General features: G+C 35.0%; 1 protein-coding gene across 8 annotated transcripts in view; it reads right to left on the bottom strand.

The window, feature by feature from the left end:
- The window catches only part of myo7aa (myosin VIIAa), a 54,814-nt gene that overhangs the window by 22,474 nt on the left and 11,784 nt on the right, over positions 1-20,556 (bottom strand). For 4 of the 8 annotated variants that reach the window (XM_055028077.1, XM_055028080.1, XM_055028078.1 and 1 more), the window contains 16 exons: positions 13,409-13,522; positions 12,275-12,427; positions 9,218-9,402; positions 8,267-8,388; positions 7,390-7,532; positions 7,180-7,293; positions 6,160-6,228; positions 5,995-6,079; positions 5,758-5,834; positions 4,745-4,864; positions 3,841-3,983; positions 3,438-3,648; positions 2,689-2,824; positions 1,830-1,936; positions 1,459-1,500; positions 708-845 (listed from right to left, as the gene is read on the bottom strand). In XM_055028077.1, coding sequence (XP_054884052.1) covers positions 708-845; positions 1,459-1,500; positions 1,830-1,936; positions 2,689-2,824; positions 3,438-3,648; positions 3,841-3,983; positions 4,745-4,864; positions 5,758-5,834; positions 5,995-6,079; positions 6,160-6,228; positions 7,180-7,293; positions 7,390-7,532; positions 8,267-8,388; positions 9,218-9,402; positions 12,275-12,427; positions 13,409-13,522 — 1,959 coding nt within the window. Of the gene's footprint in view, positions 1-707; positions 846-1,458; positions 1,501-1,829; positions 1,937-2,688; positions 2,825-3,437; positions 3,649-3,840; positions 3,984-4,744; positions 4,865-5,757; positions 5,835-5,994; positions 6,080-6,159; positions 6,229-7,179; positions 7,294-7,389; positions 7,533-8,266; positions 8,389-9,217; positions 9,403-12,274; positions 12,428-13,408; positions 13,523-14,790; positions 14,995-17,076; positions 17,208-20,556 lie in introns of all 8 variants that reach the window. The other 4 variants (XM_055028073.1, XM_055028074.1, XM_055028075.1 and 1 more) reach the window with 3 other exon arrangements.

A 20,556-nucleotide genomic window follows, 5' to 3' on the forward strand; every position in this document is an offset into this window, starting at 1 on the left:
AGACTTCTTCAGCCAAGTGAAGAAGTCTTACCTTTAAGACTCAGGGCCAAGAAATCGGCCCCAATTCCTATGATTTTGGGGAAAAGCGATTAGCCGACAGATGCAGAAGTGAAACTGATTTTATCTGCCGTAAGGGTCAGATAAAATCAGTTATCACCACAGGATGACTGTAAAAGATGGTTAACAAAAATAACCCCACTGTTACAACTTAGCAACATTTTAGAGAAAAAAATAGGAACAAAAATCAGTATCCGTAGGTAATACTTTTTTTTTTTAAAACTGCAAAAATCACCCAAATCACCCAAATCGCCCAAATGTAAAGGATCTCTTTTTTTTTTACTATTATTAAAACATAGAATTTACAGGATCTTTATGTAAAGGTATGCCTCATTTTCCTCACAATCACAGAAAACCTTAAAATCTTTTATTTATTTTTTAAAATAAAATTCTGTTTTTATTCCAATATATTTTTTACAGTACATTGTCAAAACCATAAAATAAAAGAACATACATGCTGAAGTTCAAACATACATCTGTTAAAGAGAAACAGTTCACCTTCTTGCCATCCTAAACCATGCCATCCTACAGATTATGTTTGAAACATCAACATATTTCTATTATCAAAGTGATGACTTTACCGTTTACAGTTAATGTCTTGCTAACATTTCGTAAGCAGCTTAATCAACGAAAAAAGAGTAAATACACACCATAGGTTTCTTGTTCTCATTGGGTTTGATGCAGCGAACGAAGAACGGCTGGCAGACGCTCAGAGTCCTCATCAGCAGCTCCAGAGATCTTTTAAACTGACTGCTGAGAGTGGGAGAGCGCTTCCTGGTTTCTGCCCCCTTTAAACAACACACACACACACACACACACACACACACACACACACACACACACCACACACACCACACACACACACACACACACACACACACACACACACACACACACACAGCAGAAAAACTGTCAGTGTCAGGCAAGTTGAAATTTCCTGAGCTGTGACACAAACCAATTTTTTTGTCTTTATATATTTATAGCATACAGTTATAATAATTATAAAGTAGTAAAATAACAATTGGAATTAAATAAATGCTAAAAAGCCATCATAAATAGAAACCTGTGTTAACTGTCTCTTATAAAAATGTTTGTAGTTGCATTTTGTGGCCACTAGAGGTCAGTAAACCATGTCTTTAATTTGTATTTATGAGTTTGATATTGAAACAGAATTAGTATAAATAGTGACTTAAAGATGCAAATTTTGCTTTGGAGGCATAAAGAAATAATGAATGAGCGTAATTATGTAAAAAAAAAAAAAAAAAAAAAAACACACATTCAGGAAGAACATTATGATAAGAAGTAATAAAAACACAAATAGAGTAGGTGTGACAGGTCGAGAGGTAAAGTAATAAAATTTTCAGTTTGGTGACTGGTTGCGTTTCTTTTAAAGACGGTTACCTTAGTGAGCGCTGTGGCACCAGGAGGATAACCACACAGAAACTGGCAACAAGTAGCACACAGGCAAGTTTGCACACAAAGACCCCACCGTACAGAAAGATTGAAGATAGAAAAAAACAGCAAAGTTACTGAAAAACACAATTCTGAAACATGAAAGCAAACTCTGGCATGCAGAAGAAGAAACAAACGACAATAATATGGAAACAGAAAATTAACTTATTTGTTTATGTTGTTGCCACAAACTAACTACATGAAGAGTTCTGAAGGTATTAACCAATAGAGAATACTTAGCTTTGTCAAATGAGGTTATTTAATAGACACATTTTGGAAAACAAAGGATGTTTTAGAGCAGTTTATGATGCGTCAGTTACCATAGCAACATCTGCCTGGAAGATTTGCTTGATGAACTTGTTTTTGGAGGAATGAACCAGCTGGATAATGTCTCCATACAGAGTGTCCCTGTTTTTCTCCAGGAAACCTGCAGGAATGACCCAAACATGCAGCTTAAACACGCAGACATGTGAAAACATCCGCTGCTTCCGTCGATCGAAGGCAACATGAACGCTGCAGTTAGGAATCGCTCTGAAGATTCAAGACAGCTGACAGGACCGACGGGGATGTGTTAAGCATTTTTTGTTGTGTTTATACTGAGCAGACGTCTTTGCTTGTTCAGTATTTTGCTATCAAGCTGCCAGACAGATCAAGCCTTGTAGTTTCCAAGGCTTTCTGAAGGTGTAAAGTTTGTTATTTTCTTACTGCTTCAGTCACACATGCCACCATTTATACAGAGAGGTCTTTCTTTCCATTTTAAGTTTTTACTTTTCTTAAAAACAGAAACATTATTTCAAATATTTAAGTCAATTTTTTTTCTGTATCAGCCATGCTTGAATATTTGCTTCAGGCAAATTCAGTCACACAGTTCTTTCTGCTTTTATAATACAAAAAATCACATATACAAGAATGAATTAGAGAAGAAGCAGAGCCAAATGCTTGACACAGACAATAAAAACTCAAATATGCAAGACAAAAAAGAAGAGCAACAAAAAGTGTGCCTGTCCATGTTGGGGGGGAGGGGAAGTAGACAAGAAAAAACACTGTGATAGATAAGGAAGTAAAACTACCTGAAAGAACAACAGGTGAAGACATCAAAATATACCAAACTGTGCTACAAAAGCACAGAGCAAAAAGAAAGTTCAGTGTCTCATCTCTGCAGTGTGAGATAACTCTCACCTCTTGTTTCATAGTAAACCACTCCGGCGAAGTGCTGAATACCAAACTGAGTCTCGTAGTTGTTCTTCGGTGGGATGTAGTTTGTGTTGAGTTTGTGCTGAAAGTTGAGCTTGTTCAGCATTGTGGTGTCTGTCCCCTGTGGGACAAACGGAGAGGCAGGAGGGAAGGTGAGCTGATGGCTGGATTTACAATCTGACTGATCTATGAGAATTTAAAATCTGCTGCCTGTTCCTACAGAGAACATGACAATTAAAAAGGTCATTTATAAACTGGTGACATAAACAGAGCTGAAAATAACACAAAATGTCAAAACCTTATTTGGGTTTATGTTAATTAGAGTAACATGCAATAAACTGTTTGGAAACTCATCAAATCAACCTAATTAACCATCAGCAGCTGCATTTCCATAGACCATATAATTGCGCAATTTGGCATTTCGAAAAACAAATTTGCTTAATGGAAAAATGCCAATATGAAAAAGAACTCTCGTTTTTCCGTAAACAGGTTTGGTGCTAAGATGAGGTGGTTTTATTTATTAAGCAAAACGGCAATGGAAACACTTTTTTCTCATTGTTGCTAATGACGCAAAAACAGGAAATAGTGAGTTTGATGAAGATGGCGCAGCAAGTATTTTTTAAGGTCTTGACTGCATGGACAAACTTATTTCATGGAAATAAGAATGTTGACAAAGTTTTGCCCACATTTGTGATGGGAAAGCAGCTAGTGAGACGTTAAACTGATCTGTTTGCCTTGGGAAACTTGCTCTCCTCGTCAATGAGCGAGATGATGTTCATGGGTTTGATGGCGATCATGTCCAGAGCGTCCTGGTTGTCGGTGAACTCGATGTGCTGCCAGTTGATGTTTTCCAGGTTGTACTCCTCCTGCTCCAGCTTGAAGACGTGACGGACAAAGAACTGCTGCAGGTTCTCGTTGGCGAAGTTGATGCACAGCTGCTCAAAGCTGCAGGAAAGACGATGACGAGCATTTTTTTTATTTACAAAAAAAAGAGGCAAAAATATGGAGGAATTTCAGGGTTTTTTTTACTCTTTAGGGAGGATAATTTTTGTATTTCCATCGCATATCAAAGGTTAAGATAAAACAACCTGTTAGCTGCACAGAGTGCTTCCAATATGAAAGTCTGTGGGTTTTTACCTGTTAATGGTAAAGTTCTCAAAGCCGAAGATATCCAGCAGTCCAATTGAACGTCTGAGCGCTTTGGGTTGTGAGGATGTTGGTTTGTAAATGGCTGCATTTATCTTCTCCACAATCCAAACAAACAAGCGTCCATAAATGCCCTGAAAGCACAAAAAACACAAGCACCACTAAGCTATCTGGAGATGCAAGTAGGCCTGTAGCGTTAACTAATGTTGGGCGATAAATTGTCCCAGAATTATTGTGATAAATGATAATATTTTTGTTTTGAGACCATTTTCAACTAATGGCAAAAAAATGAAAAAGTGCATTCTCAAAAATAAATAAACTTTAAATTCTAATGAACATTTAACACTGGACCTGGAAGACATTTTAAATTTCCAAAATAAATAAACAGGAGAAACAAAAATGAAATAAATTATAAAGTCCCTGTAATCAAAATTGTCCTTCAAACAAAAACACCGGATGAGAGACTTTTATCATCCAGTTTTTGGTAGAAAGAGAAAAACAATAAATTATGCCAATGGAAATTAATTTTAACATGCGATGAATTGATTTATTGATTAGACCTAGACGCAATAAGGAAGTTTTGATGACTAGAAACATTTCTTATGTCTTGCAGTTAAGATCTGCGTTAATTGTTCTAAAACAGTGTATTTGTAAGTTTATTATTGAATTTATTAAATAGAGTGAAAATCCATTCTTGTGTAATTCACAAAACATGGATTCATGCTGTTCATTCAACTAACTAACTAACTAACTAACTAACTAACTAACTAACTAACTAACTAACTAACTAACTAACTAACTAACAGAAAAGCTACAGAAGGATGTAAGACACAAATTATTATTGTATAAAATAATAAAAAGCCCTGGTCATTCATAAGTTGGCTGATTGTTTTACCTTGACGAAAGCGTCTCGGACATCGAGCGCTTGCTCCATGCTGAGTGGGGTGGACACCGTCTCTCCCCTGGTGATCAGCGTCCTGCTGGTCAGGCAGTTCATCAAGTCTTTGCAGTCCACCTAAACACACATACAAAACGAATAGTGACAAAATTAAAAATAAACATATAAAATCTGCGTTGTTGAGAAATGCTACAATATCCAATTAGGGATGGAAGTTATCAATTAATGTATTAATTTAAAGGTGGTTAATCTTATCAATCGACTAACAATTAGTTAATAAGTGGCCATTTTCTTAAAAACTTGTCTGTATCAAGAGAGTCGACCGCCTGCCTGTAATGTAAAGGGATTAATTTTTTACAAAATGTTGAATTTAAAAAATGTAACTATATTGTGCCACTTGTTGTGGTTTTCTCACATTAATAAACTTAGACATATTTATGAATGATAACAAAATAGGAACCTCCTAGCTTCCCAAATAGAAAAATAAAGTGTGAAAAGAACAAAATATGTGAATATTTTAAACATCCTGCCCTTCGGAGAAAATCAATCATTTTTGGTTGATAAAGTTGGCGTTGATTCGTCATGTAGCTCTGCTGAATGAAGCGCTATTAAAGGTGAAACTTAAGGAGATTTTCTAGTGTTTATATTTCAAAAACTGCATAAACTCTATTTTGCATCCTTTAATGGACTTTGTTTAAGCCGATTCTCTTTCCTGCACTCTGCCGTCTTTGTTTGTGTATCAACTGGCTGCTCTGTTTAAGTCAGCAGCGCTCCCTGCTGGATGGCACCCAAACTGCAACACTTAAAAGAAGGTTGTAGCTGATGTTTTCAATTGATTGAAACTAATTTTAATCTCATGAACCATTAAGCAACAATTAATCACAAGTCCAACACCTCCAAAGTATCAGATTTTAAATATTTTTCCAGCGAGACTAACTTGTCCATCATGACAAAAATACAAACAATAATTCAGTTTCACTATAGAAAAGGTGAGCCAGCTTTATTTTTACCTCCAGCAGAGTGGCAGCAGTGGTGAGGTGGAGGCAGCGGACGACCTCGCAGGCATCCAAGTTATCATAAGTACGAGCTGTGAAGTTTAACAGGGTAACCAGGCATAAAAACCAATGAAAAGGCATAAATGTCAAAAATATAAAAGAAATAAAAATTAAATAATTGTCAAAATAGCCTTTAAATAAAAAGCAATAATGAATATCATAATAAAATGTACCACAAAGGGTCATTTTTACCTTCATATCGTAGGTTTCCCATGTGTAATATTGCAGCGAGAAGCTTTGAAATCTCCCAGTTCTCTTTTTCTGTGAACATCAACACCTAAGATAAAAAAACAGAAACATTTGCTATCATCATTTAAGTCAATAAAAGTGCAAATAATTCAGTCTTTACAGGAGTACCTTCATTGCAGACTGAATATTGGAGTATTCTTTCAAATCGTCTCGGCCGTCACAAACCGTACACTTTCCCTGCAAAGGAAAAATAACAACTTAAAAGAGAAAAACTGCAGTTAAAAACAAAGTTTTCTCCACAGAATTTGAAGTTCTGTCTTAATCGCAAAAAATCTTTCTTTTATCCTTCCTGAAAAGCAAAAAAAGACTAGATAGTTACCTGGCTTTGTTTGGAACCAGTGGAGAATTTTTTGTGCCTCTTCAGGAGTTCAAGCCAAATGTTTAACTTCCATAATTTGTCATGTAACTTATTTTTAAAGGTTTGGTTCGAAAGCCACTTGAGTTGTTAATTTATTTGGATAACATCTTTACACACTGATTAGGATAAAGCAGGTGTGTTGACCTAATAAGAAAATCTTGTTCAGGAGCATCACATAAAATTTGAGACATGGGATGAATCTACAGCTAGCAAAATAGACTGTAGGACTGAACTATTGACAATGAACCTATTAATAACTGAACAAAGTTATAAAATAATATATATAAAGATATTTTTTGGGTTTTTTTTTTTTACTAAATTTGAAAAGGTGAACCTAAACTACAACTAGAGGAGTTCTGTGTAAATCATGTTCACAAACACAGGTTTTTTTTTATCTAAAATGCAAAATATGTATATTTATAGTTTTGATTTAGTTACAGCGCTGACTGTGTTGTTTTATAAGTACATTGCCTTTTTTAGAGTGTGTATACTTCAGTTAACAATTAATCAATTACTAAATTAGTTGACAATTTTCCCACTAATTGATTCATCACGACAAATCCAATTAATCCTAAATAAGATTGGAGCTGGAACTTGTCAACGCAAGGTAAGGCAATTTTATTTCTATAGCACCTTCATTCCAGAGACAACTCAAAATGCTTGTATAAGGAAGATAAAAGAACATAAAACAGGAACAGATTAAAATTCCTGTTATATGTTAAAGTAAATAAAATTATGAGTTAAATGCTCAGCATCGAGGTGATGCTCACTATGGTCAGGTAGGTGTAATCAGTGGCTTTGCTGAGCCCCAGTTTCTTCTTCTCGTCTGCAGTCATTCCCTTCAGCATGCAGTAGAAGATGTGATAGTTCCTCTCATCAAAAGCCTGCAGCACAGAAATAAAGATCAGGCTAAATGTCAGTTTACTCTTCAAAGCTTATCGCTGGACAAATGCAGCTCGAGAGTTTGGTTTGTCATTTACCTGTCGACACACTCTGGATTTCTCCAGCAGGTATTGCTCTATCTTGGCTCCCTCTATGGCTCCCCTTTTGTTAAAGTGGATGTCGATATATTTCCCAAAACGAGACGAGTTGTCGTTACGGATTGTTTTAGCGTTGCCAAAAGCTGAACCAGGAGAAACACAGTCACCCAAAAGCACAGATATCTGTTAGTGCAATCAATGAGTCGACTGTTGTGCTTTTTCAACACGCTTCTAAGCAATCTCTACTTTTATTTTTGCTTTTATCACAGTTCAAGGTGGCAACTCTACAGCCCAAAACTTTCCTGATTAGTTTGTCTGTACATGTTTGTAAAGATTAACTACTACAGCTGTCATTATGATGCTGATGACAGATGGTGTGAATCAAAGTAGTTATTTCCTCATGCAATGTGGCTCTGGATTAGAAAATGAATCACAGAAAGTTGCAGAGATGCAGGTATTTAATATCTGCTTTGAAGGACATAAAAAACAAGCCAAAACTCAGTTGATGCAGTGTTACATTTGAGAACAAAATCGCAATATTTGTTACATTTTCAGTTGATAAGGTTCTTTTTCTCACTGCACCGAGTCAAACAAACCAAATCCTTAGAAAAATATGTTCCCCTCCTCGCCAATGGGGGCACTGCACCAAGAACCACTGAAGAAGACACAAAAGCCGCTGAAGAAGACATGTCCTCCTTCGCAAAATGTAAACAAAAATGGAATCGCATCAGGTTTTAGTGCTTGTAAGATTTTTCTTTTGTCTTTGGTAAAAGACAATGAGCTATTTCTCCCATTAGCGATACAGTCAGACATTTGTTTTGGTTGAATTTACCCAGAATGCCCTGTGCTGCAGTAGATATGTGAATTATAAACCTACCTTCCAGTATGGGGTTAGCTTCCAGGACCTGCTGCTCTATCCAGGAGTGCTGACCGCTGATGGCCGCCAGGAACTGCAGGATCAGTTTAGTGCTTTCCGTTTTCCCTGCTCCAGACTCTCCGCTATAAAGCGATCAGAGAATTAAAAGCAGGATTTATTTAATCATTAAAATTAAAAAAACATAAACCTCTGAACATTTGTCTTTACATTAGTGCATGCAGTGAATTTGATCATATTTCCTACATCAGCTATAAGTCTTCTGTCTGTAGCCAGCGGCGATTTATTTGGTGAATTTACTTTATATATGATCTTATTTAATTTTTGTACATATAAATGTATTTTCTTACTCATATTCATAAACTCTTTTTGGCATTTTTACTTACTTTGAAAGACATTCAAAAAGTCCTTCAGAGAACATATAATGAGAGCCGTTTGTCAGATTAAATAACACTTTTGAAAATAATTTTTAAGCAAGTATTAAACATACATTCCTGTTTTTAATGGTCTAATCTAATATTCTAATTTTAAATGGCTTGTTTTCATTATCAGAACCAGTAAATACTCCTAATTAACTAATCTCATGTCATTATAATGGCATTTGTAATGTTTTAAATGTTTTTATAAATTTTGAAGAGCATGTTGGTCCCTTTGGCAATATTCTGATTTAGTGTATTGAATTTATAAGATTACAGGAAACTGATTCCTTGAAAAAATATAAATACATATATACAGTTACAAAAAACTGCACTACTGTGTTTTGTTTTAACATTTACAAATTACAACATTTAAAATGTTGAGGCTTCCTGATGCAACATTTAATGTATTAAATTAGCAAAGAGAAAATGAGTTGAAAGAAACAAAGCAGTAAAATTGACATAAACATGGGGTGAAAATCTGCTTCTTTTTCCCTCATCTTTGCGATTTTAGGGTCTTTGACCCAAACTCCACTACCTGATTATGCAGCACTGGTCTCGGTTGTTCCTCTGCATATTGAAGTAACAGTTGTCGGCGATAGCAAAGATGTGAGGCGGCATTTCCCCGATCTTCTTGTTGGTGTAGAGGCGGATTTGATCGGCGGTGTAGATGGGCAGCAGCTGGTACGGGTTGACGGCCACCAGGATGGAGCCGGTGTACGTCTGAGCACAGTTACCAGAAAACATCTCACTTATTTACATCAGCATGTCGGGACAATTTAAGATATTTATAGAGAGAGGTTTATAAACATGGCTGCAAACAGATTGTGATTACCTGAAGAAATTTATGTTAAGGCCAAAAAAAAAGAAAAAACGTTTTGCTCAACTGGAACTTTCACTTAGAGCTTAAGTCTGTATTTTGGTAATAAATATAAATATGTTTCAAAAAGAAACAAATTTTAATAATATAAATTAAAAAAAGAACTACAGGAAAATAGTATCACAGGACAAATTAGATGGAAAAAACATTTGATATATATATATATATATATATATATATATATATATATATATATATATATATATATATATATAAATAACCTTTAGCTTATGGTGTCAAAGTTAGGGTGACTGTAAAACTCAGAAAAGACAGATCTTGAAAAGATAAATATCTGTTATGATAGATACACTTATTTAGTACTTTCTTTTATTTTGTATTATTATGAGTAGGGATATGAGGACTACTGTAAATAGAGGAAATAGTAAATTTCCATGAAACTCAGAAACCTTTAGATTAAATTTTTGAGCTCCAAAAGTCAAAAAATTTGCTAGAATAAAAAACAGGGAAATTTTTTTATTTCTGAAGTTTTCAAGAAAAAACAACCATACATTTTCTCAGTTCAAAAGTCTCAAATTTACTAGAAAAATTCTGAAACTGAGATTTTCACAAATTTTCTAGGAAAACATTGGAAAATTCAGAGCTTAAAAAATAAGAAAATTTACTTTCAAAGCTCATTTCCAAATTTTTTCCAAAATTTCTGAGATTTTTCTCGCAAATGTTTTTCTCGCAGATTTTAAACGTCTGAGAATTTCTTATATTAATCTCAAAATTTCCTATTTTCTCAGAAACAACATTTTTGGAGCTCAGAAATCTGTTTTTTCTAGAAAATTTCCCAGATTAAGCTAAAAATTTCTGAATTTCATTGGTGTAAATTTACTATCCATTTTTTCTGCTTTCAATGGGCCTATCACACAGCGTTGATGCAAACTTCTACTTTTCATTTCTTTATAGGTATTGAAATTGTGAATATATGTTTTGTAAAATTTGCTTCCTTGGAAAACAGTAAAAATAAAATAAATCGTATTGCTGTAATCTTTACAAATCCAGAACATGTTGTCGTATAATTAGAGTATTTTATCATAAAATCCAGTGGATGTTGCGCAGAGCAGCCTTTGCTCCTTGCTGCTGAAGGAAGATGAGCTCACGCTGGTCTCAGATGTTGAAGGCTGACAATGAGAGCGTATCGATGTTCGCCACATGAGAACGAGCGGCCATATTGAAAGACAAATCAACGAGCATCCAGGCTGCCGTGCTGAGCGTGGTTACCGGTAGACCTAACTGAGAAAACGAAGTCTGCCCGGTAAAGTATTTTTACTCATCCTGCTCGAACATGACACCATCAATGATTAACGTGTAAGAAACGTCTCTGCTTTCACGCTTATGAGACACAAACATACATGCAACATACATGCAGGTTACATTTAGCACATTTACTGCATGTGGCTGTTCTACTGCCATGCATGTGGTGCATTAATTATTGTAGTTTTTGTGCAGAATGTGCTTCTGTTAGCCATGCTTGACTTACCCTCCCACCACAATTTGTCTTCAGAGAACGAAAGGAAGAAATCAGGTAAAACAGAGAAATCAGTGTGAGAAAAGAGCCGAGAGCAACAGAAGCATGAGGTTTATTTTATTAATTGGTTGCAAAATTAAAAACCCCCTGAGTGAATTATACAATTTGGTACCAAAAAATATACGTCACACTTTTTGCAAATCCGGTAGCACAGTGATTTATAAAATCCCAAATGTAGAGATAGAAAATTCTTTGACACTTTGGTTTTAGCTGTTTAAAAGACACTTATTGATTCTTTGCAGTGACGTCACGCTCTCCAGAACTTCGCCCACTCCGCCATGACGGACATTAAAACAACCAGTGCACTCCTTTAAAGCTGGTCTAAAAACAGACGTCTGTAACTTAACATTGCTTCTCTTTAGTTGATTTCACTTTAAAGATGGTCAGTTGGCTGCACAAACAGAGAAGGATGCAAAATAAACTTATTTTATTGTGTAACTTTTAATGAGGAAAGATGTGATGGATGGCAGCTGTCAATCATAATAACTGTCAGCTCACGGTGTCGTTCTGGCTTTGCAACCAAAACTTTTCACAAGATGAGAAGGTTAAAGTTCATATGCGGGGTTTCCCACATATGAAATTTATTTATGATTTTAACAATCATAAATCTTGCATATTTCCATTTGCAAGATTTATGATTTTTTACTTTCGTCTCTCTCTTTTTCTACCAAAAACTGGATGACAGTTTGGCGTTTTGGTCTCAACTAACCCTTTTTATCATTCATTTTATTGTTCCTGTTGTTTTGTTTAAATAGTTTTGGATATTTAAAATGTCTTCCAGTTCCAGTGTTCAATTTTTATTAAAATTTAAAGTTTATTGGTGTGTATTGATATAATGTGTTTCTTGCACTATTATGTTATTATCATATGAGTTTAAAATAGTCTCAAAACAGCAAAACTATCATTTACTGCAATAACTTCTGGGAAAATGTATCGTGACAGGACGATGTCTCACGTTAATGCCTTAAAAGTCAAATAACATACGACATGACGGTTCAGACAGCAGAAAATAAAGATGAGGTTGTTAAAACTCATTTTCTGTTGTCGACAAAGAAACTTGAACTACTTCCTCTATTGTTCCTAGCAAACAAATATCCTGCTGCTCACAAACTGACCCGTTGGATTCAGAATACTTTTGTTCCTGTGTGCGCCCCCGGCCAGAAACGATCAGCGATACTCACATATATGAGCTTCTCTCTGTATCTGATGAGCAAGTTGCGGAGGATCCCGGCCTCGTTCAGGTCCCCCAGCCGGATCATGTCCTCCACTCCATGGATGGACGTGGGATGCATCGGCTTGATGTTGGTGGCGTTCTGCGGCGAGATCCAGTGTTCCTGAAGGTGAAGGAATATTTGAGTTACGGGTTAAAACTAATGATTTTAACAAGGAGTTGGAAAAGGGACTCTTAGCTCCTTTTCTCTGGTCATTGCTGATGTCTCTCCTCGTTCAGGTCCCATGTGTTGAACATATTAGGCTGAGGAAAAACATCTAAAACAATAATAATAAAAAACATGATAATAATACGGATCACGTAAAAAATTAGAAAGGAAATAAAAGACACTAAATAGAATGTCCCATTTTTCACTTAATTTAGTGTCAAGAAGAAAATGAAGTTGTTTTTTTAAGTGTACACACTAAATCTACTTTTACAAAATAAGCTATTTTAGTTAAAAAACAGAAATAAAACAAAATGTGGAATTGTTTAAGATCTATGAAATAAATTTGTGCACTAATACAATTAATTCATAAAGTCATATTGCCTCAAAATCAAAACTATTAAAATTACAGCAGCACTACTTAATGCTCTCTTTACAATCATATAATAACCAGAGAATGTCCTCAGTTTTACGCCATTTGTTTTTGACCATTTATTTGAAATAGATCTGTTGGGAAAATGAGTGAAATTAGCCAGAAAAAATTATTAAAACCTGAAAAGTATATCAATACTTTTTTTTTTGGTGATGATTTTCTCAAACATTTGCAAATGGCTAATTATTTGGATTATTGAAATTTATTCCTCACCAACTGTGATGTTTTTTTCTGTACTGTTAAAACTAATACCAATTATCGATACACATATGTTAGAAAAACAAACAAGCCTTTGGTGGGAAATAAAAACATTTTATTTTGATCAAGCAAAAAATAATGTTTTTGAATTTGAGTTTTAGTCCAATCTGTAAATAAATACAGAGTTGAAAGAGTTGTGTTTCTCTTCACTACAGCTGCATAAATAAAACTCAAAGATATGAGAACTTGAACAACACGTTTAAAGTGCTTCTCCGGCTGCAGTGAGTTTCACACGTCTCAGGACTCACGTTTCCTTCATCATCCAACACCTGGATTTGTCCGGAGTCGCACAGTTTGACCACGGCGCCGATGGGAACTTCAAACTCTCGACCGGTCTTCAGGTCCAACCAGACATAGTCGCCCTGCACAGGGAACAAAACAAAATGTTAAAGTTATTTCAAACTACCCAGAGTCAGTATGTCGACTCCAATTAAAAGTTTCTTAATCCTTAATTAGCAGAATTAACAAGTATAACTTCATTAGCTAGGTCAGGAGTCTGGCTCTTTATAACTCTGACTGAGATGATAAAAAAAGAATAACTGATGTTTTTAAATATGAAAATAACAACAATGACATGCAGGGTTTGGATTTGTTGTTTTGCATAACATTCCACAAATATCAATATCTTATGGAAGACAATGTATCCATCTTCTTCCTGCAAACATGTTTCTGATGGTTTTCATTGTGTTGTACAAACTTAGAATAGAGAAAAATGGTGTCTCTTCAAAAATTACAACAAATTCATCAAAAAAAAAAAAAAAGTTATTTTCGAAAAGCGTGTAACATATGCGGTTCTGAACGGAGGTAAAACAATCTCAAATCTTCCTGAATAGTTACTTGTAAGTTAGTTTTGTCTTAAATATTTGCACTAGAAACCAAACAAAAAATATCTGGTAAGAGTTTGTGATTTTGCAGTGTGGGAGCCAGAACCTTTAAAGGTTTTGGGAACCCATCATGTTATTAAAGAAAAATAAAACCCCATTGATGATCCAGTATAATAAGCTCTGGATATGGAGCAAATGTTTGCAGTACAATCCTTGTCTACAATCAAACTCTATTTTCTTTTTCCAAAAACATTTCCTGAATTAATTTAGAACTTGCTGTGTGTTGCTGGTTTTTAAAAAACTTCCTAAATCTGCATTTTGGTGCAGGAAGGGCAACATTCCCATAGCTCAACAAATCAACTCTTTACTTTATTTCTCCTCCTAAAGCAGAGTCTCAATATCCAGCTCTGGGATCTGTTAGGAACTTGATCAGGTTTATAAATAACAGAACCAGTGATGAGATGCTGAAAACTTAAAACAAAGTTCCCAGATGTATAATTATGGTTAAGGGAAAGAAAAGCAGATGTAATTATTTTAAACAAGCAGTTGTGCAACACGAGATCAGCATCTTCTTTGACCTCATGTTTACACAGTTTGAAGAAAAATAAGTTGATACAATCAGATTATGAGAAACAAATTTAACATATAAAATACAAAGAGTCCTTTGAGCTTAAACTCAAAGGACTCTGCGTATCTTGACATATTTTTTCAGGATCAGATTTTGGTCCAAACAGGAAGTACTATTCCTGAAAAGATTAGAAATTATCTTAATATCCTAAACACAAACACACAGGCTTGAAGCGTACCGGCAGCAGAGTACTGGATTTTGTCACAGTGTTGACATTTCGCAGCAGGGCCCATTTAGCCTGATCCTTCTCATAAAGGTCCACATAATCCCGACGCTTGAACATCTTCACGTGCAAAAAAATAATAATAATTTCCAGAATAAACTCTCTTCTCCTCCAGACAGATTGAAGTGATGAATTAACTCTGAATCTTCCTCACGACATCTAAAAAATGAAATTATTTGTGGTGCATCAGCTCATCATCACATGTTTACGCAATAAAAGATCCAAGCCGCACGCTAAAAACGATAGACAATTTAAGTAATAAATTTTCTTTTTAAATTGCTCCAGTAGGAAATGTTTTAGAATGTAAATAGGTCACATAAATCTTTGGATCTTCTTGTTTCTTTTAGAAAGATTCTGGTTAAAGTAAAAAAAAAAAAAAAAAAAAGGTTTTAGAAGTTAAGTTTGTTTTAGTCCTGCTGCTCGTATCCTTCCTCCCCTTCAACATACCAAGTCTTTGCTGACCTCGCCCCCACACAGTCACCTGTTCCCCATGGCAACAAAAACAAGATGTCACTTCCTCCTCTGGTGTTTGATTACTGTGCAGCTGAATTCTCTAAAAACTGGACATCAACACCAATATTTAATGTTTATATAACTTTGTCTTATTCTGGAGGAAGTAACTTATCTCATAACAACAGGAGGGATTTCAGCCTGAATCAGACTGAAGTGATAAATTAAGATGTTTTTGATGTGAGCTGTGACTCTGGATAAGTGTGTTATTGTGTTGGGGTGCAGAGCTGGAATATAAGTGTTGGAGTTTGTGTTGCATCCATGTCGCTTTAATTAAGTAAAAACTCTGTCTGGCTAACTGAGCTGCCTGAACATTACACCAGCAAGCACCTGCTACACCATAATACATGCAAACACACACACACACACATACACACACACAGAGCATGAGACAGAGTTAGCTCCTGGTAGCAAACTATCAGAAGCCACACGTTAAATTATTCAACATTCAGGAGCTGTCAGGTGTCTCTGAGAGCTGCTTTATATTTCTGTTTATGTCAGACTTTCTTTTATGATTCACATATTTAACAGGTCTGAATATTTATCATCACAACCGATACTTTTATACTTCTACTATTTTCATCTAAATGTAGGAATGGTTCAGATGTCAACTAAAAGCTTTTAGATGTCCAACAGTTTTTAAACTGAATGACAAAAAATAACCTACCTTTATTGCATGAGCTCATGTAACAAAAATGAGGCATTAGTTTGTTTTTAATCACCAAAAATTACTACTTACAGATCTGGATCTTTTTAAATTAGCTAAATAGGCACCAATGTGGTGACCCTGCAGGAGCAAACATTATTCTGAAATCCAGAGCTTAGGTATGCTGTCATTATTTTGAAGCTAAAGTTAACATAAATAAATTCTTATAAGCAATTAAAATTCATATGACCACAAACATGTTTGATAAATAAGACATCGTTTTCACTATGGAATATTTATAAAAGTTTCTCTATAAAAAAAACAGACATCAAATAGTCAAAAAGTTATAATCCTGATTTCCAAGAAGCAAATAAAAAATTGGCATTGTCAAAAGTGCAAATATATAATGTGAAATCTGTTATATTTTCTGACAAAATAAAGTCAGATATTTGTGACAAAAAGTTTTTCTTTTACAGATTTCTGACTTCGCAATGTTCCGGGCTATCAGTTTTAATACTGTAAATTTATTATTTAGATCATCAAAAACTTTGACCGGGTAGATTTTTAACAACTGCTACAGCAGCCTCTAGTGGACAAGAGGCTGAATTGCAGCTCTGTACACGGTAGAAACAAAATACACCTATAAAAACACACCAAACAAATTCAAATTCTTTTGTTACATTTTCAAACACTTTAGGCTTAAAATAAATACATTAAGTAATTTTTCTAAATGTTAGGAAGGTACAACCCAAACGCAAATTAGCATTAGCAGAAGCCTGAACAAGGCCAAACAGCTAACTTACTGAAGTTAGCAACATTTAATGACCTTTCAGTTAATCTAGAACTCACAAATAAACTAATTAAAACGTAAAGCCACATATTAAAGTAATACATTGAAAACTATAAATATTTAAGCATAACTAATGGGCGCGTGCAAGAAAAAACGAGGAACCAACGGTCCATGAACGTCATGACATTAGCAGCAAACGAAGCTTCAACTTACTTTTCAGTTGTTGCTTTTTGTAAAGTCGACAATTTGTAAAAGAAAAAAGGAAACGTCACGTATTAAATAAAGGTAAACTTACTAACGTGTTATTTTCTCCTCAAGCGGTCTGACTGTTGAGATAGTTGGCGAGTCCACGACCAGTAAGGCTACCTTTCAACACGCATGCGCAGAAGTAGTGACGTTTCAGAAGTTCATCTCGCTTTTAGTGAACTGAATATACAATATGAATACATAAAAACATTAAACTGTAAGTAAAACTTTTTGAATTACTTATATGTTGTCATATGAGTCAACATACAAGCATATTTTTTTTAACTTAAATAAAAAGTAAAACAACCAATTAGCCTAATTTAGCTTCAAAAGTGCAGCGAAGGTCCACATGCAGATTTATTTTTAAAATAGGTTTTCTTTTTTGTTGTTGAAAACAATGTAAATGTGGCACTTTGCTTTTTTAAATATGATTATAAAATATCTGGACAATGTAGTCATAAAGAAAGATTAAAACTTCCAGTCTCCAAACACATTACTTGTTTCCCTCCTAAAACTTAAAGTAGATTGACAACCATGATAATTTTCAGTTTCTCATATCCGCTCACACTGAAAATACATTAGCCTGCTCTTATAGTAATTTTCATCTCAGTAGGAGTACATCCACCGTTTTATCAACTGCATTTTTCAACTGTGCCCCCCTGAAGTGATGCAGATGAGGGGATAAACCTTATTTGCATTTAGATGGATCACATAAAACCAAAGTTCAGAGGCTGAGATATGGTGACAAGATAACTGCTCTGATTATTCACCCGAAATGAACTCAGCGATGAAAACACAGACAGGGAGGCTTTTGTTTCTGCCTCAGTGAATAAGCAATAATGTGTTTTATTTTTTTACCTCCACAGGGAATAGAGCAGCTTGTTTACACCATACAGTTGGTTTTAGCTATTTTTTTTAAGAACAATCTCTTCCTTTTGAGACACAAATGGTATATGTTTCCCAGTTCACCTTTCTAATCCCTCTTCCAATTGTGCTTCTTGATGGAGACTTTAAAGGATTTTGCAAGTTAACATGTCTAAATTCAATAATATCAGCATATTTAACAGTGCACAGAGGAGTCAGATTGTAAGTTAACACTTGTAATTTTAGCTAAGTGACAAATGCCTAAAGAAAGTCTTGTGTAGTTCAGCAGCAAATCTATAAAGCCTCAAGGGAGACACTTTATGCAGGCAAGTCTGCCCTCTGGTGGTAATTTAACAAAAAAATACTTGCTTTATTCAAGTAAAATACATTTTAAAGAAGCACAAGTATACATTGAAATGTAAATATTGGATATATTTATTATCCTAAATGCTATTATATTCTTTTCTCTTATGCATCCATGCCTGTCCTTTCAGAGAAATAAACATACTCCCATTTTGTTTATCCCAAATAAATATTTCCCTTTCTTGCCCAGAGCAATGAATTTATATAAAATTTTATTCAAGCATTAAGAGCTGTATTTTCTTTATTTGTAAATCTCTCAATAAGGTATGACCAGCTGCTTTGTTATTGATTATGTATTTAATACATAATTAATTAATACTGATTCTTGAGTAGTCTGATGGCTAGCCAAATAGATAAAAAGTAATCATTGCAGTATTATGCGTTTTCCAGCCACATACTGTCATTTTATAGCAACTGTCAACCGCAGTTAAAAAAAATTCAATAATGAATATGACTTATAAAAAATTTACTTTGCAATTTAACATCTTGAAATTGGATCAATGTCTCTTTAAAAATTCCTTCTCTTTCTGAAACTCAAACATGGCTCCTATATAGAAAACCTTTAGCAGCGTTTTTTTTTTTAACCATTGTTGCACTGAAAAGTAGCTCCTGCAATGAGTTCATCAGATACACAGTTCCACCAGGTGGTTGCTAATTGCTGCTGGCTAGTCTGAAGGAGCTGAATGGAGGAGGAGCTGCGACTCGAAGGCGGGGCTAGGTCCACTGAGGCGTTTTGTCCAGCTGAATGGACGCCATGGATTTCTCAAACAAGCATGAAAGAATTAAAGCAACACTCCAAGTGTGTTTTTGATGAGGGGAAAACTTTATAACATGATGTAACGCTACAAAAAAGTCAAAAATATTGTTCATTATGATAGTGACCGCATCTTACATAGTCACTAACCGTAAAGGTATTTGCAGATGGAGCTTGATTTTTAAAGATCCCAAATCAAGAGTGGACTTTACCTGGATGAGCGTGTTGTATCTGTAGCTGAGGCGGCGTACGTTTGGATCCCAGCCCTCCAGAGGCCAGTCAGAGCCAATCTGATTCATTCTCACAGCCATCCTTACCTCACTGCTTCCACCATCAGAAGTGGAAGTAAAGATGATTAGTTTTCACTTAACAGTTGGTCCCGAGTTTAAACATCCAAGTTTTTCAGGAAAACCTTTCAGCATCCAAAACCTTCAGCACCGTCAAGAGTCATAAAAATAAAGCTTGATAAAACATTTCCTCCTACAGTTGCATTGCAGCTGTGCAGTTTGGATCAATTTGTGTGTAAAGAAACAAACTGAGCTAACAGTGTCAGTTTGTTTGTTTCATTAGGCCGCCCCCTCAGCTCCCCCGCTGCCAGGGGAAATGCTGTCAGCGCTCATTAGTGGATCAGAAAAGCAGACAAGTTCAACAAGGCGGCACAGAGAGGCCGACAGCACAGGACTTCACACGCACACAAGCAAGCATTCAGCACTCATCCACCTCAAAAGAAGCATGATTTATGGATTTTCACAAAAATTAAGGGATGAAAAATCCATTTGAATTCACTCCACTCTGCTATCGCTAAATGAAATCTAGAGCAACCAACTGCTTATGTTCATATGAAGCTCATCTTGATAAAATGAGAAACTTTCTAGTTTTGACAAGGTTTGTAATCCATCCAACAAAAAGTGTCTTATTCTAACAAGTTTTGGATCTCATAATGTCAGTTTGTCACAGCAAGATATAAAACTTGTCTCACTGAAATGAGAAACTAAGGAGGAACTTGGAAACCTATTAAGATATAAAACTTGCCTGTTATAACAAGAAAGATTCTCGTTTCAACAGCTTTTATATTTTGCTATAACATGAACGTTTCACATAATCAGATATAAAACTTGAGTTGGTAAAATGATAAGATAATGAGAAACTTTCTTGTTTTGACAAGATATAAAACTCCTTTTGTTATGAGGAAAGAGTTTTTCATTTTCACAAGTTTTCATCTCGGTGTCAGGAGATACTGAGCCTGAATTCACTTCCTGTTTCCGGCAATTAAATGCTTTCAAACAAAAGAGTTAAAAATAAAAGCAAGCCACACTTTCCAGATTTTTAATCATTAAAAAAATTAAAATGCATTTTCATATTTTTCAATCACATAAGATTTCTATTAAAATGCAATAAAAGTATTCATTATAATGTGACAACAGGGATACTTCCTCCTCTCGAAATATAATAGATTGGATGTAATCCATTTGAATTAAAAAATTCAAATGGATTACTGAATGGATTACTTAATGTTTTAAGTTCCTGCAGGTTTATTCAGGTGTTGGT

Source organism: Poeciliopsis prolifica, unplaced genomic scaffold, assembly GCF_027474105.1.
Source record: "Poeciliopsis prolifica strain line A6 unplaced genomic scaffold, Auburn_PproV2 SCAFFOLD004, whole genome shotgun sequence".
Classification (NCBI taxonomy): domain Eukaryota; kingdom Metazoa; phylum Chordata; class Actinopteri; order Cyprinodontiformes; family Poeciliidae; genus Poeciliopsis; species Poeciliopsis prolifica.